At 35.0% G+C, this 16,905-nt stretch overlaps 1 protein-coding gene across 32 annotated transcripts in view; it reads left to right on the forward strand.

Moving 5' to 3' along the window:
- lrrfip1a (leucine rich repeat (in FLII) interacting protein 1a) overlaps nucleotides 1-16,905 on the forward strand; it is a 274,944-nt gene that overhangs the window by 179,908 nt on the left and 78,131 nt on the right. For 11 of the 32 annotated variants that reach the window (XM_051930476.1, XM_051930489.1, XM_051930479.1 and 8 more), the window contains 4 exons: nucleotides 3,293-3,346; nucleotides 4,497-4,577; nucleotides 9,507-9,551; nucleotides 12,953-13,018. The exons of 10 other annotated variants lie outside the window; for them this stretch is intronic. In XM_051930476.1, the coding sequence (XP_051786436.1) occupies nucleotides 3,293-3,346; nucleotides 4,497-4,577; nucleotides 9,507-9,551; nucleotides 12,953-13,018 (246 nt within the window). The remainder of the gene's footprint in view (nucleotides 1-3,292; nucleotides 3,347-4,496; nucleotides 4,578-9,506; nucleotides 9,552-12,952; nucleotides 13,019-16,905) is intronic. 11 more of the 32 variants (XM_051930482.1, XM_051930485.1, XM_051930493.1 and 8 more) reach the window with 4 other exon arrangements.

Here is a 16,905-nt window from a genome sequence, read left to right on the forward strand (position 1 = left end):
TTTCAGCTAGATATTTTACCTGTCAACGGAAATAGGTGGCATTTACATTTATATTTTTGTGGCCAAAATGCTTTTTATTTACATGAACAACTCCACAGTGATAAACACCTCATGACCAAATATTTGAGTCTCCATTAGTGAATTCCAAAAGCACATCTTTCTCTCAATAGCCTTTACTTTGAAGTTTCATCTTTTATTTATGAAACAAAATTGGACACAATATAATAAGTAATCCTGAAAAGTAAGACTTGCAAATCATAAAAGCATTTTGATTACATTTATTTAAGTAAAAGTGAGGCGCTAACTGTGCGTATTTCCCTCATTTTAAATGTTTATAAACAACTACCTATGGCAAACAAACAGCCTATTTGGAAATATTTATTTTATTTATATATTACAATAATACATACACTGCAGTAAGTTAAATATTTTACTGGTATTCAGAATAATTTTATTTCAAATGTTCAAAAACAAATCATTTTAATTACTATAGCAGTTACTAACCAATACAATGATGGTATCCAGTACTGAGAGTTTTTTCATCAAACTAAAAATAAGTGTCATATATGAAAAGGAAATACACCCCTCATCAGTTTTATGGTTTTATATAGCCGGGGACCTAAAATTAAGTCTTGCCTTGGATGACAAATATCATAAAACAGATTTTAGTTTTTGTTTTATTTATTTTTTTCCAACAAAAAACAAACCAACATTTAGGAGGCATGGGTGTGAAGATATGTACATCTGAAGGACTGCCTTTAGCAGCAGTAACTTGAATTAGTTGTTTTCTGTTTATATGAATCAGACTCAACATTGTACTGGAGATGTTTTGGCCTGGCTACTTTCAACACTATTTCAGGTTAGTGGGTAACAGCCAAACAACTCTGCTTTCTTGAGGAAGTTGTTTCAGAAGCCTGTATGCAACATTTCAAGCCTAAGCTGTGGTAACGTGTTCTTAGGAAATGTATCTTTACACTAGCTACATTTCTATGAAACCCATAGAAACCCATTGTTCTGATGTTGGATGCTGTACTGTAACTGCTATATTTAACATGGTAGAGGTTGTGTAGGTCGTTGGATTTAGCTTGTAGACTCTTTGCAGTATAAAACTCTGCTTTTGGGGTTAATTCGATAGAAAACACACCTCCAAAAAGACTGGAAACTGGCACAAATATTCTATAATTGTTCTGATTGTAGAGTTTAAGTTAGATAGACTTTTTTTATCCCAGTGGGAAATTTGCTGGTGAATTTATAACTTCTCTGAGACTGATGGGTATAGACATTTGCATCCCTGAGATCTTTGCTGTGTGTATGGTGTTGCTACAGACCACAAAACAACTGGCAAATGTTTCTGCTTTTAGAAATAGTTGTTAGCACAACCTTATCATCAGTTAGTCAGGTGCACTTGGTTGGCTGTAAATACCCTGTTAATTAATACAAAAACCATTAATAGTATACTTACTTTTCCACACTTGAAACTATATAATATTGCAAAGTAAAGTCTTAACAATGTTAACTTCTATATATATAATTCACTAAGCCGCCGACAAGTAGCCACCCATGGAAAGCATGCAAGACAGCCACGCCCACCGTATATAATTCACTAAGTCGCCGACAAGTAGCCACCCATGGAAAGCACGGAAGACGGCCACGCCCACCAACTCCAAGACCATTGGATACGACGACACCTCGCAGAGCCACGCCCACCAACTCGGACGCAGCAACTCACAACACCGAGCGTCATTCACATTTGTCTCTGCTAGACTCCACATGCACCTCTGAGGCATATTGACTTTTCATTAGTCAACCTCAGTGGAACCTCAATTCACACACAGGTAGCACCAGAGAGAGCCGCGCACACACACAGGCAGCACCAGAGAGAGACAGACGCTCACACACAGGCAGCGCGAGAGAGAGAGCCGCGAGCACATACAGGCAGCGCCAGAGAGAGATAGTCGCACACACACAGGCAGCCCGAGAAGAGAGAGACGCGCACACACACAGGCAGCGCCAGAGGGAGACAGAGGCACACACACAGGCAGTGCCAGAGAGAGACTGACGCGCACACACAGGCAGCCCGAGAGAGAGACCCGCACACACACAGGCAGCGCGAGAGAGAGGGGGCTGGACTCATAAGGTAGGAAGGCAGTTAAAGAATGCACTGGGCTTGATTTTGTTTTCACTTCTGTTTACAGCGATCGGTTCATAGTGTGCATTGTTGCAATGTTACTTTACTTGGTGGTTTATTAAATTACGGATTTTTTCAAATGCTCATTTTTTTCCCTGTGCTTAAAACTCATTAAAAAAAAAGTGTTTTTAGCCAGCGGTTGGTAGCGTTATAGCGCAAACTATTGCAGTGTTAGTTTTCTCTGTTGTTCAAGGTTTTCTCAGTGTTATTCAATGTTTTTACATTGGTTCCACTGTATTCTTTTCGGTTATGACGCACGACTGCGTCCACCATCGCAAACTGTTTTACACGCCATGGTCTTAGAGTTGGTGGGCGGGTCTCCGTGAGTTTCTCTTGCGAGCAGGCACATGACCAGGCGGTGTGTATGCTTCGAGAATGAGGGTGGACATGGCAGGACTATCTAAGAAGAGGCATGTTTGTCACGGATGTGAATCGCTGTATGCGGTGTGTAAAACAGTTTCCGAGGGGTATCCCATGGTCTTAGAGTTGGTGGGCAGGTCTCTGTCAGTTGCTCTTGCGACCGGGCACATGACCAGGCAGTGTGTATGCTTCGAGTGCGAGGGTGGACGCGACAGGACCATCTAAGAAAAAATCATGTCACAGATGTGAATCGCTGTATGCAGCATGTAAAACAGTTTGTTTGTCGCAGATGTGAATCGCTGTATGCGGCGTGTAGAACAGTTTGCGAGGGGTATCCCATGGTCTTATTTATAATGGAATAAATAAAACATACTTACAGAGCCATACTGTAGGGTAAAGAGGCCTGTCTCTACAATACTGAAATTGGAAAAGTTGGAAAAGTAGGAAAGATGATGACAATGACTTAAAAGACTATATTAAGTGAAGTAATTTTTTATCTTTTTTGGCACAACTTATTGTAATTCTGCATGTAGAATGTTACATTTTAGTAGTTGGATATTACATTTTTAAAATATATAGCTGAAATTCAACAAATAATGATCAGTAGGTTTTTAATATTAAAATAACTCTTTTAAATATAAAGCCAAGAAATTATGTTTGCAGTAACTGCAAGATGTGTGAGTTTAATACAGTCTTCTGTTTGTGTCAGTAAATACTGTATTCATTGTACTTGTAAAAATGCAGAGCTCAAGAAACAGTGATGAGAGTAAACAGTCTTCAAGACGAGAGCAGCTCCTGGTTTGTATTGTCTTATATTGGATTCTTAACTCCTAATTCATAGTAGTGTGGGGTTTGGAATCTTTGTATTGGATTCTTAATTCCTAAGTCATAGTAGTGTGGAGTTTGGAATCTAACACTGAAAGCATTGCTTTTGTATTCTCGCTTACAAGTTGTAATAGAGATTGAAGTGCATGTTGTGTTGCAGACTAACTACAAGCTATTATTTGTGTGCACAGTATGAAGTCATGTAAAGACCAATGTTTTGTTTTTGTTCTCCAACTGTATATATGTTACCACAAGTTTTACATGTATTTGTCAGCTGCTAATGATATATACGCTATATAGCAGCTAGAGTTTGGTGAGATAACCTAGTTACTCTGCATGAAGGTGGTGTAGTTTTCTAAGTTTCCTTTGCATATATTTAAGTACTGCATAGATATTTCCTTTTAAGAAAAAACTTGGGTCTGCAGTGGTTTTAAGAAATATTTGTTCACTTGTGTCCTTGTAATTTGTTTTTTAGGAATATTCATTCTAAATGCTGTACACTTAATATGGTTTTAATATTATAATTCAACAATTTAATATCCGTCTTCATAAAAATGATTGTTTTATATGTTTAAAAAACTAAACTTTAACATTGTTTAAATATATGTGGGACTTTTATTTGTGGGGGGGGGGGGGGATTCATGAAGCTGATCCCTTTTTCTTTTTTTTTTCTTTTTTTTTTTTTTAAGTGTAGCATATAAAATATTATCTTTCAGGGGCCAAATATTTTTTAAATTGGACTTGTCATACTGGACATTATATATATTTCTCTAAATGTATGTACATCTTTAAGTGACTGATAAGTGGAGGAAGGCTGCAAGGCTATGTAGCAATTAGCACTGTTGCTTTATAGCTTGCTGCATTTTAAAAAAAGTCATGCTCATCTTGAAGCTTAAATGATATCATAAAATGAATTATTGAAAAATATAGTGTGTCATTTTATTTCTTTCTGAGAGCTTTGAACATTAAAAGCAGGTAGTAAATAGTTATATTTGCTTTTTTTGTTAAAAGTTTTTGCATTATGCAGAATTAAAAAGGAGTGCTTATCAAAAGGGGATACCCATATGTTCATCAATCCTTTTCCTTTTCTCTCTGTCTTTCGATTTGTCTTGAAATTCCACAGGGGAATCACTACTCATCTGACCTCTACAACTGCAGTGGCCTTTCTTCAAAACCCCAAACTTCAACTCAAAATGGATCTCGGGTCTGTCTGCTTATCTCACTTTTTTCTGTTTCCCAATTTCCGCTTCTACCTAGACTTCTTTATTTTAGTTTTTCTTTCCTTCTGTAAACAATTGCATTCTTGTGTCTTTTTCTTATTATCTGATATGCTGTTTTCGGACTTCTTAGATGGATCTTTAATGTGTGTTTAATTGAATGGTGAAGCATGGAAGGCTGCTATAATTTCTTTTTACTGAGCACAAACTAATTTTTATTTCTTCAGGTTTTTATGCAGTGACTGCTGTGAATAGGAGATCAATGATATTTTTACTGTTAACTATTTAAGAAGAACATGTTTTTCTTTAAATTTTTAAATAGTACTGGGTAGAAAATTTTGCATGGGAAATAACCCAATTTTATTAACATCATTTTGCCCAGTTAAAGCAAAGACTATATAGTAATACTATTGCATTGTTATTTATTTGATATATAAATACAAAAAATTAGAAACACATTAAGTTGCCAAATATATAGCACAAACAAATAATGTGTTAAAATAACACAAGTTAAAACTGAACTTTAGTCATTTACTTTGAAGAGCAACTCTGATCATTACTTTCAATATTTGGGTTACTCAGTTCTTAGCATAATGGATTGCAGCCTGTGACTTAGGCAGAGTTATATGAAAGCTATTGCAGAATTTCCCTTTTACTTTCCTTTTTACCACGCGTAAGAATGACACATTACGCTTGACAATTTTAGTACTTTGTTCACATTAAACAGATAAGAAGGGAATGAAGAAATCCACCACCTGCAGCTTTTTTTATTATTAATGAAATATTTTTTGGCAAGCATCAAGATCATTATTTTGTTTAATACATATTTACTTATTCTTCCAGTGAACTAGAGAGAGAGATGGATAGCTAGATATGTGTATAACTGATGTTAATTAGGAAAGATTCATTAGTCAGATTGAAGACAGTTCTGTCAGTTCCTTGTGTCATTAGTATTGTAAAATGAGGAATATTTTCACTATTTTATGAGGTCATAAACCTTTTTCTTTCAACACTTTTCATTTAAGGGGAACAGCACCCTACAAATAGTAAATATGCCTTCAAAAAGTGCAGATAGAATACACAACTAGGGAAAATACCAGCAGAATTATTTTGCCAATATTAATTTAGACATAACATTTGCTGTTTTTTTTTAAATTGGTGTGTTTTGCGAGAATGTCATTCATGTCTAGGTTAATATAGTTCACACAGTTTTATTACATTTTTTTCCATGAATAATGATGTTATAAGATTTTAAATATGGCTTTGTCTTAACGATTGATGAAAATCTATCTTTCCAGTGTGACATTGTGTTCCCCTAAATGGCTTGATGGCTCAGTGTTTAGCATAGCACTTAATCCAGCAGAAAGGAGATGTAGTGAAAATCTTAATGTGGCCATTGTTTTGGAATTTTCTCTGAAAACTACAGTTTTCCTTCCATACTCCAAGCATGCAGGGTTATTAGTCAAAAAACAAGTGCATCCTGCAAATGATTGGCTTTCTGTTTAGGGCTGGTTCTTAACTTCTGCTGTTCGTTGCCAAGAGAGGTGGCTATCAGTGGCACCAAATTACTGCTTGTTTATACGTATTGTCTAAAGAGTAGCTCCCTTATTTCAAGCATCGTTAAATATTTAGACTTTTGAAAAAAATAGTTTACATTCTAAGAGAAACAAAAGTTAAGTTTGCTCTTTGTAGGAAAGGCATTCTAGTATCCTCCAATACCCAGAAACGAATAAAGGTTAGCTTAACTGACCCAGTGTGACTGAGTGTTTTATGTGTATGACTGGTGTGTAATTCCTGCTTTGCACCTGTTGTTTTTAAGAAGTGCCTTGATGCCCTAGAATATATGGATTCATTTTTATTAAAAAACTGTCAGGAGGGCCAAAGACATACAGTTGTCTGTGTCTGTCTGTATTATGATTACTAAAGATATCGTACTCTTATTGAGTATCTTACTTGAGACTGTCATAACATGTTGTGTGATTGATTCGGTAGATGTAATTGCATAAAGCCAAGGCACTTGATTTCTGGAAGTGACCGTACACCTTAACCTTTGAGATTAATGGGCCAGATTTATGTTCATTATTTCTATGGCCGGCACTAATTTTTGCACCTCTCTCCCTCATTACTTATGGATCTGCAGACCTGCTGTTAGCCAGTGTAACTCATTAGAGCTTTACAACTGCTGATTCAGAGTTTAGGTTAGTTGGTTTAGGTTAGCATTATTATTACATACTGTATTGGGTTTTCTTTTGTTCTTGTTTTTTTTCCGCTCTTTTGCACTTTTTTTTGCACTTGTAGATGTGGTTTTTATAAAAACCAGTAGCGGATTGTCCTTTGCCTTATGTGAAAGCTCAAGAAAAAGTCACACTCCACTAGAGCAGGGGTCTCAGACTTACTGAGAGTAGGAAATAATGCTTTATATACTCAACGTGAACCAGAACATGTCAACCAATTAAAACCCCATTTTCTTCACAAAAAAGACACACAGGTACTCTCATATGGTATGTTGAGTATTGACAGAGTGTTTTATTTTAAATAGGTCCACAGGTCGAATCAGTTTAAAGGACTTAAATTTGATGCCCCTGCACTAGAGCATAACTTACCATATATTTGTCTTTTTTACAGTAATAGGTCACTGAAATTGATTGTGTGAGATCTATAACACCCGTTTTTCTGTCTTTTGATGATGATGATTAATTTAATTAATTTTGATTCATCCTATCTAGGCCATCACTTGTCCACTGCTATTCAATTTAACCAATACTACAGAAGGCATAGGAACATGTCACTACATTTGCTCACTGAAAGTACATTGACTGAACAGTAAATAATTCGTATTAGAGTGGAAAAATTGTATATAAATATTTTTCCATTTATGTGAGAGAGTGTGTCTGGGTTCTTACAGTAAGTGGTACCTAAGAAGAAGAAGAAGATATTTCATCCCATTTTGCCACAACAGGTTAGCTCTTACAATCATCATCCAAAGCTGAGTGAACATCTAAAAATGAAAGTCTTTTCTTTTCAACACCAGCACCTCTTCAGGGCTAGTGTTTCTTTCAGCAGTCTGTATTGTGTTACAAAGATATGTGCACTTATCTGGATGTGTGAGCTTGCAAAAATTCAGAGGCTCAGTATTCTGTCACATTATTTGAAACTGTACTGTGTTAGTTGTAGTAGTAGTCTGATAAGTCATTCATGTTTTTGTTGAAAAGGTTTGTTAAACCCACTAAGCACTACATATATATTAACTAATTTCTTTCCACTCCAAGATTCTATCATGTGCCACTGCTGTTTGTGCAATTTTTTAGCATTGTTAGTTTGGTATGAAGGTTGCAGTTTATGTTTTGCAATTAATGAACAGGATAATTGGTTTATTTTTTAAATGCTTGAATACAATTGTGGCAAAAAGTTTTGAGAATGACACAAGTATTGGTTTTAACAAAGTTTCCTGCTTCAGTGTTTTTTAACCTTTTTGACAGATGTTTCTATGATATACTGAAGTAAAATTACAAGCATTTCATAAGTTTCAAAGGCGTTTATTGACAATTGCATTAAGTTTATGCAAAGAGGCAATATTTGCAGAGTTGGCCTTTCTTTTTCCAAGACCTCCACAATTCACCCTGGCATGCTGTCAATCAGCTTCTGGGCCAAATCCTTACTGATGACAGCCATTCTTGCATAATCAATGCTTGGAGTTTGTCAGAATTTTTGAGGGTTTGTTTGTCCACCCGCCTCTTGAGTATTGTTCTCAATAGGATTAAGATCTGGGTAGTTTCTTGTCCATGGGCCCAAAATTTCATTTTTTTCCCCTGAGCCACATAGTTATCACTTCTGCCTTACGGCACAGTGCTCCATCATGCTAGAAAAGGCATAGTTCATCACCAAACCTTTCGTGAATGGTTGGCAGTAGTTGCTCTTGGAGAATGTTTTGGAACCATTCTTTATTTATGGCTGTGTTCTTACGCAAAATTGTGAGTGAGCCCATTCCCTTGGCTGAGAAGCAACCCCACACATGAATGGTCTCAGAATGCTTTGCTGTTGGCATGAAACAGGACTGATGGTAGCGCTCACCTTTTCTTCTCCAGACAATCTTTTTTCCTAATGCCTCAAACAATCAGAAAGGGGATTCATCAGAGAAAATGACTTTACCCCAGTCCTCAACAGTCCAATCCCTGTACCTTCTGCAGTCTGTCCCTGATGTTTTTCTTAGAGAGAAGTGGCTTCTTTGCTGCCTTCTTGACACCAGGCCATCCTCCAAAAGTGTTTGCTTCACTATGTGTGCAGATGCACTTGTACCTGCCTGCTGCCATTTCTGAGCAAGCCCTGCACTGGTGGTGCCCCAATCCTGCAACTGACTCAGCTTTAGGAGATGGTCCTGGCACTTGCTGGACATTCTTGGGCACCCTGAAGCCTTCTTCACAGCAGCAGTGGAAATGGTTTTTTGGAATTAAGTTCATTTTCATGGCAAAGAGGGACTTTGCAATTATTTGCAATTCATCTGATCACTCTCCGTAACATTTTGGAGTATATGCAAATTGACTTCATAAAAACTGAGGCAGCAAACTTTGTAAAAATTAATATTTGTGTCTGTAGAGTGTCCTTGCCATAGTTGTTTTAATATCTTTGGCAACTAACACAAAGAGCCACCCAGGCAGTGTTTTAATTGTTCAAATACTGTATAATAGGAAGGATTATGTGATTTCTGTTATTATGTGGTGTTTTTGTTGGATATTTGAACCCAATGAAGGTCTCTCATGTTTGTTTTTTTCAGATTTTGATCTAAGAAAATTAAAAACAAAAGCTAATATTTGTTGAATTTGACAGTATTCTGTGTATTTTATTTATTTATTTTTGATTCTTAACAAATGATAACATTGTTATCCTTGCTTATTTTTTGAAACATCATTTTTTCATAGCCTTCCATGCTTTGTAGCAATGGCCTTCCATCTCGGAGCATCAGGGTTTGTGCAAATAATTTTTTTAAAATTTCTATTGTTGTGTGCCTAGATGGAAAGCCACTAAATCCATACACCATTCCTTGTAATGTATGTTTCTGTTTGCTCTGCATGTAAAAATAATAAATATTCTGAAAATAGGGAATGTCTACATATAACTAGGAAGCAAATCATTTTTTGATTACTTTTTTTTAATAATTGAAGTAGCAAAAGAAATTAGTGAAATATCCATCAGGGTATTTTACATGTTTATTTTGAATTGTGATTCACCTTCTCCATGATAAATTTGTAATAGTGAAAGCTCCAGGTGCACAGGAAATGTGCATTAGTACATATTTCAATGACAGAAAAAAAGTTTAGCAGACACTTTATGGGAAAAAAATTGATATCCCTTATATTTAAAAAGAAAATTAAGGGCTTGCATTTTGTTAAATAATTTAATGGACAACGTTGTATTATTTTACTGTTTTTGTTATTCAGTTTTTTTAGAGTATTGTCTTGTGGAACATTTTAATGAGCTAATAATAAAGACAGTAGGTCAGTTTATGTTAAGATTTGTCTGTTAAATTTACAAAGCATGTGGTTAGTTAGAAATATTGGTAATTAAAAATGCTACAGCTTCATTTTTTACCCACGTAAATCCTTTCGTTTTCCCAGTCTTGACGGCAAGAGACAACTGGGGTTTTATACAAACTTTTCTAGATTTGTTCCAAAAGTTAAGTTAGCAGGAAGATACAAAAAAAAAAAAAAAAAAAACTTTTAAATCTTCCAAAAGGTAACCTAGCCCAGTTTGGAAACCCACACTGCCAAGCAGTATGAGATGTTCATTTAGCTGAATATTCCTCTATGTCATTAATCTTTTCAAATTAAGAAACTCCATAATTAATACTATGCTAAAATGTTTTTAATACCGAAACTGGTAGGTGACATTTTATTCTTGCAGAAGTTGTTTGTTATGGTTTCAGTAGCACTTATGCATAGTATCAAATTGATTGGAACCATTACCTTAATCTAATGTGAGTGGGCATTCAAGATTTGTAATTACCTAATGGGTTTTATTTATCATAATTCAAATTGAAAATGCTCTTATGCAGTACTTTCTAAGATTATTGCATTCCCCGTCCTTAGTGGCCAGTATCAGGTATGAATCCTTTAGTCTTTTCGAAAAAAGGAGAATCAACATTACATTAGCACAGCTAGGAGAAATGGAAAACATTAATCTTGGTTCTTCCATGATGCATGGTGACTGCAATTAGTAACAGATTGTGGAGCAAGCATTTTTGTTTCAGCATGTTTTTTTTTTGTGAAAGACATTAATTGTATTTTTTTCTGTAATGGCTTATGATGTTCTCTTTTTTTACTGTTCTTTTTACTGCATGGATGTTCAACTTGTTTGTGTTGCATTTCTTCCAATTGCATTTACTAACCCTTTCTTGTGTCTTGAATGGCGTAAAATTTTTCTATACTAGAAGAAAGAAAATCTGATATAAAACTGGGTGTTTTTGGAGGTGCAGTACTGTTTAGTTTAAAGTTATAGTAGCTTGTACTTTTTCATTAAAAAAATAGCTGTCATTTTTATGTAGATTTTTTCTTTTAAGTAAAACACCAAGTAAATATTTCAGTTCATTTCAATTTTTCTTATTAATGGTCACAGTACACAACTTGACAGACAAAGCTATTGTCAGCAACTTTTCCCTCTTGAGGAACTCCTAGAAGTTCCCAGACTATTCAAGCAATGTAATCCTCAACAACGTCCTGAATCACATTGTTAGTTTTCTCTCAGTGGGCTTTACCTGGAAACCTTCCATGGAGGAAATCGTAACTACATATCAAAATCACTTCAGCTAGATCTCCTTAATCTATAGAACAGGAGTGGCCAAATCCGATCCTGGAGAGCCACAGTCACTACAAGTTTTCATTCTGACCATTTTCTTAATTGGTGATCAGTTTTTGCTATTAATTAACTACATTTAATTTATTTGCTATTTAAGACTCAGACCCTTTTAATCAGGGCCGAGCAACTTCGGTCCTGGAGGGCCGCAGTGATTTCAGGCATTTGTTCCAACCCAGTTGCTTCATGAGAAGTCATTCATTGCTGATGAAGCACTTAGTGCTCTAGTGACATTTTTCTGCTTGATTTCAGTTGTCTCGCTTGTTAAGATTTTGAACCCTTAATTGTAGTACTAGGGTGTTGTACTGTGTTAGACATTATGAATGTAGTCATATGTCAAGCAAAATGACACCTTTTATTGACTAAATTAAAAGTTTACATTATGCAAGCTTTTGAAGCAACTCGGGCCCCTTCTTCAGGCAGTAGCCAATAAAAGGTGTCATTTTGTTTGGCTTCTCAACCCTTAATTGTTTATTTTAGTGTTAAACAGTTGTATTCTTTATTTTAACTGCTCCTTCATAGCAGATCAGTTGCAAATGACAAAGGAACCATTTCTACCCATGTGTATTCATCATTCACTATTCGGTTTAATTAAGTACTCAGAAGGAAACTGAAGAGAAAGTGCAGAACTGAAAATGACTCCTCCTTTTTAGGCTTCAGATCACTTGGATGATACATGTATCATTAGAAACAAAAAAACCTATTATTTCAAAAATGAACTGTACCAGTTAAAACACTAACAAGCCATGAAATTAAATAAGATCTGTTATTGGTGAAGATTGTCTTCTAATTAAGCATCTGCATTGGAACAAAAACATGCATCCACTGTGGCTATCCAGGATCGGAGTTGGCCACCTATGCTATAGAATAAGGGGGTTCTACTATGGTGTCCATTAATATTACTAAGCCCCTTATCCTGTCACAGAGAGTGAGTCAGGCGTTTTGCTAAGGACACTAATTTAGACCAGGTTTACTCATGTTGTGTCTTTGACCTCATTAGACTGTGATCTCCAGCACATACTGGAATGTCTCATGGTTTTGTATTATGTGCTTAATATGAGATTCAGCACCTTCAAATCTGAGGACATGGTTCTCTCCTGGAAAACACCAGCTTGTTTTATTTGAAGAATTAGAGATAATCTCATGTATTTGACTGAGGAATTGTTGGGTCAGTGACAGTTTTGCAGATATTGTACCAAACCTTGGTGGTGAAACTTGAGCTTATAAACAGAGGTCATATAATTCTGCATGATTTAAAGGGACCATTGGACAAACGTAGCCAGGTCCATGAACACCTTACTGCTACTACTGTTAAGAGTATCCCAATTTTATCAACAGACATCTTCTTTCTCCTTCTTGTGTTACCCCTTGCATGTTTCCACAAGGTGAAGTCTGTTTGCAAAGGTTTGTTTTGTTGCATCCGTTTGGATTCCTTCACTAGTTTTGGTTCGTCATAATTTCCTGTTAGATTGTCATCAGGTTAAGCTGATGGTCTCTGACTTTCTCTTGCCTATAGGGGTCTCTACATGATGACAGTATGTTCAGTGGTTCTCGTCGGTTTAGTGCCTCAAGCTCTCGAGCTGTAAGAACTTTTAACTTTTTTATTAAAATAATGTCATTCATTAAATTACTTTAAATTCAGTATTTAAATGATTGACCCATTATTGTTTGAATTTTAATACATGTTTCAATTAAGTATTTTTTAAAGAAATCCCTTCTTAACTTGGTGATATATAACTGTATAAATACATACTGTTTGACTTTTCTTAAATTTATTTGGCTGAAAGTTAACTCCCCCCCCTCCCCCACCCCCAATTAACACCGTTTTTTACTTACTAGTATATCCTACGTAACTATCAATATTTGCATATTTAACCAATTAAAGAAAATGTTTCACTTGGTAATGGTTATTTTATTAAACCAATCAATGATAAGATAAATGATCTTCTTTGGTTTGTCTTTAAAATGCACAGCTTCAGAAATAGTTTGAAAATTATATGTTTTAGAAGATTCAAATCTGTGTCAAATCAGCAGATTTTAAAAAATGTTCCTGACCATCACCAGTTTGCTTCATACCTACTGAAATGAATGTCACTGTACTCAAAAACTGATTGTACAAAACATTTAAACTTGTATGTTCAATAGTTTCTAACATGGAGGCTTTAAAAAGATGTGGCCCAAATTCTATTGAAAAAAGACTGTTTCTATAAAGATAAAAAAGACAGTGTTCCATCAGTTTTGTGCTGCTGTTGTTAGATGCATGCAATTTTCAAGGATTGTGATGCAGTATTAAATTAACATTTAGAACAGCTGCATGTGAGCCAGTTTATAGCTTACTAAATAAATAGTACAAGGCATTGAATTTGTGATTTAGAGCAACTTTGGCCCACTTTATCTTTGCACTGAACCATTTCATGTCTTTGATTTTGATAGGTATTACCAATGTTAGAGTTCTTATTTATGAACCAGTTGCCTGTCTGAAAAAAAATCAAATTTTATGACTTATGAGGCATTAAAAATGTAAAAATTAATTTCATGTCTATATGTCAAGTGTATGAAAAAGTTTACTATAAATAGATTTATGCCACTGTTAAGGGATGGTTTAATTAGTACATGCACAAAATATGAAGTTGGCATCTTGAACCAAACTATATTTACTGAGGTATCCAACATGCCATGTTATAGTAGTTGTAAAAAAGAAATATTATTTTAAAGCCTGTTAAGTTTTATTATCAGTAATAGTAGTATTAGCAGCTGTATATATACAGATTCTACCAGTAATCTTTAAAACTAGTGAATCCACAAAATTTCTAATTTTTAATTACTACAATAAGTAATAGTAAGTAAAAGTAAGTAAATAGCTCCAGTCAAATATGATCAAACTACTGTGAAATCAGGAGTCTGTCTCATAGATTCAATTAATAGGAAATATTCTGTGTGTGACTATGATCAACAGTGATGGATAACCAACTTTCGTGCAGCATCACAGGATGAACAATATGTACAAGTAATATTTATAAATCCTCATGGTCCCCATAAAGCTTGCAGTTCTCTCAAGAGAGAGAGAATATCTTTTGTGTTCCTCGTGTGCATATCATGAAGATCATTGATGCATTATTTAAATCAAGAGGCAGGCAGTAAAACATCCAATGGATGTGAATAAAGGACAACTGTGCATTATACAAACTCTTAAATTAGATACTGTTTCTTTGCAGTTTGTTGAAATTTTAGAATTGGGTTTTGCAGAATATGGCAAAATGAAAACATTGAATATTTTGCCATAAAATATATACAGTATATATGAATTTTCTGGTACATTTTTAGAATTGTATTACACAGGTCTGTGATTATATTATAAGTAGTGTGCCTCTGTACTTTGTATTTCTTTTTGTAGTGAAACACAGCTTGCCTGGTACCTTAGTAAAAATAGTTTGGTTCTATGCACCAAATTCATATTTTCTGCATTTATAAAGAAAACAAACTCTTTTCAGTGGTAAAATTCTTTTTATGGCAGATGATGTCATACATGACCAATATGCATTTGTAATAAATATAGACATGAAATTATTTGTTCCATATTTAACGCCGTTTAAAGCAAAAACGTTTGATTTATTTCAGAGGAGCACCTAATTAGTAAAGAAGAAATAAAACATGAGTAATGCCTATCAAAACTTGAAAGATCTGATGTGGTTTAGTACAGAGATAGAGAGGACCAAAATTGCTGAACAGCATTAAAGAATTTTGTTTTTATATACAATTTTCAGCAATTCATAAATTGACAAATATGCAACTGTGGACTAATTATTTTAGAAATTAAGACATCTCATACAATATAACAATCTCAGAAAATTCCATGCATGTTGCATTAGTGGTTTAAAAGTAATGACTTATCATTTTAATAGCACTCATTTTACAGTAAAATTAGGATTGTACCTCCTTTTTTAAACCTCCATATCTCAGACACTAATGAAAATACAATCCTAAAATTTACTGCAGTAGTTGTTGGGCATTGCAACATTATTTCCATAAAGAATACAACAAATCAGAAATGGTTAAATTGGATTGTCTCATAAGTACATTGGTGATTCCAACCCATTTTCAGTTATTCGTGGGATGCATTGAGATATTCTTGCCAGGGAACCTATGATGAGAACCTACAATATGGCATTCTTAACGTGTATGCAGATAGTTTGATCTGTTCAACTTGATCATGAAGAATAGTCATCATATTTGTAGCCTCAAAGCCTAAAATGCTTTTTCTTGTCATTTATTTAAAATAGAAAATGTGACATTGATAAAGTATCTTCTGTTAAATTTGCAAGCCATCTTTTTGTTTTTTGAAAGTCCTCTAATACTCAATTTACTTTAATTTCTATTGTTTGAAAACCTGGTTATTTCCTTAGTAGCATTCTGTTTTGGGAATTGTTACTGGTTTGTGTTGTTTAATGTTACTGACTAATTGGAAGTCTTGAAATAAGACTCATAAAGACATCTGAAGTTTGGCACAGTAGTGTGGTTGTAAATAATGTTGTCACGTAGTTCCATTAGTCCAGGATCATAACTTGGCACTGTCATCGTCTCCCAAGTTCTTTCTGAGGTTTTCTTCTTTTTCTTCCGCCTAAAAAGACATGTTTTTGGCAGCAATAGTTTTGTCCCATAGGAGTAAATACATGTAGACTTAGTTTTCTTAATACATAGCACATAGTGCTGCTTAATCCTGGATGGATGGGGTGTAATGGAACCATTCATTGCATAAAGCTGGCAGTCAGGATTTGCTCCTGATAGATAGTGATTTATCTCTTTCTTTAAAAGTTTAAAATCCTGCATTTGCAAGAAGGAGAAAAATGTAAAAAATGGAGCATTGTTACTGTTCCATAAAAATACATTTCTTGTCATTGCTGGATTTGTTTGTTAGATTTAAAGGTGACTTTGATACAGTGCATCACCTTTTTCCTTTACTTTAAAACATCTGTATCATATCCATCCATTATCCAACCCGCTATATCCAAACTACAGGGTCACGGGGGTCTGTTGGAGCCAATCCCAGCCAACACTGGGCGCAAGGCAAGGAACAAGCTCCAGGCAGGGTGCCAGCCCACCGCAGCATCTGTATCATATAAATATGCAATTCGTCAGCTGATTATACAAGATTTCATTATCAGTAGAGCTCAAACAGAGTCACCTGGACTCCGTCCCATAAAATTCAGAATACCTTGGCAAAATACCTGACTGTGGGGAAATGGTGCAGCACATCTGTAGAGCTGTCTGGTTGCACATTATGGTCTACTTTGCACTTCACCCTAGTGAAGAACTGAGACTGTTGTTTATTTATATTTTCCATATAATGTTAGTTGAACCAGAATTTATAACTTTTAGTCATTTTGAACTGTCTAGTTCAGAAATCAGGTGAACAGATTTGGACCAAAGTGAACTATCCTTACTTAGTCTTGTAAAAGGTGTGCAAATACT

This window comes from Erpetoichthys calabaricus, chromosome 8 (assembly GCF_900747795.2).
Source record: "Erpetoichthys calabaricus chromosome 8, fErpCal1.3, whole genome shotgun sequence".
In the NCBI taxonomy this organism is placed as follows: domain Eukaryota; kingdom Metazoa; phylum Chordata; class Cladistia; order Polypteriformes; family Polypteridae; genus Erpetoichthys; species Erpetoichthys calabaricus.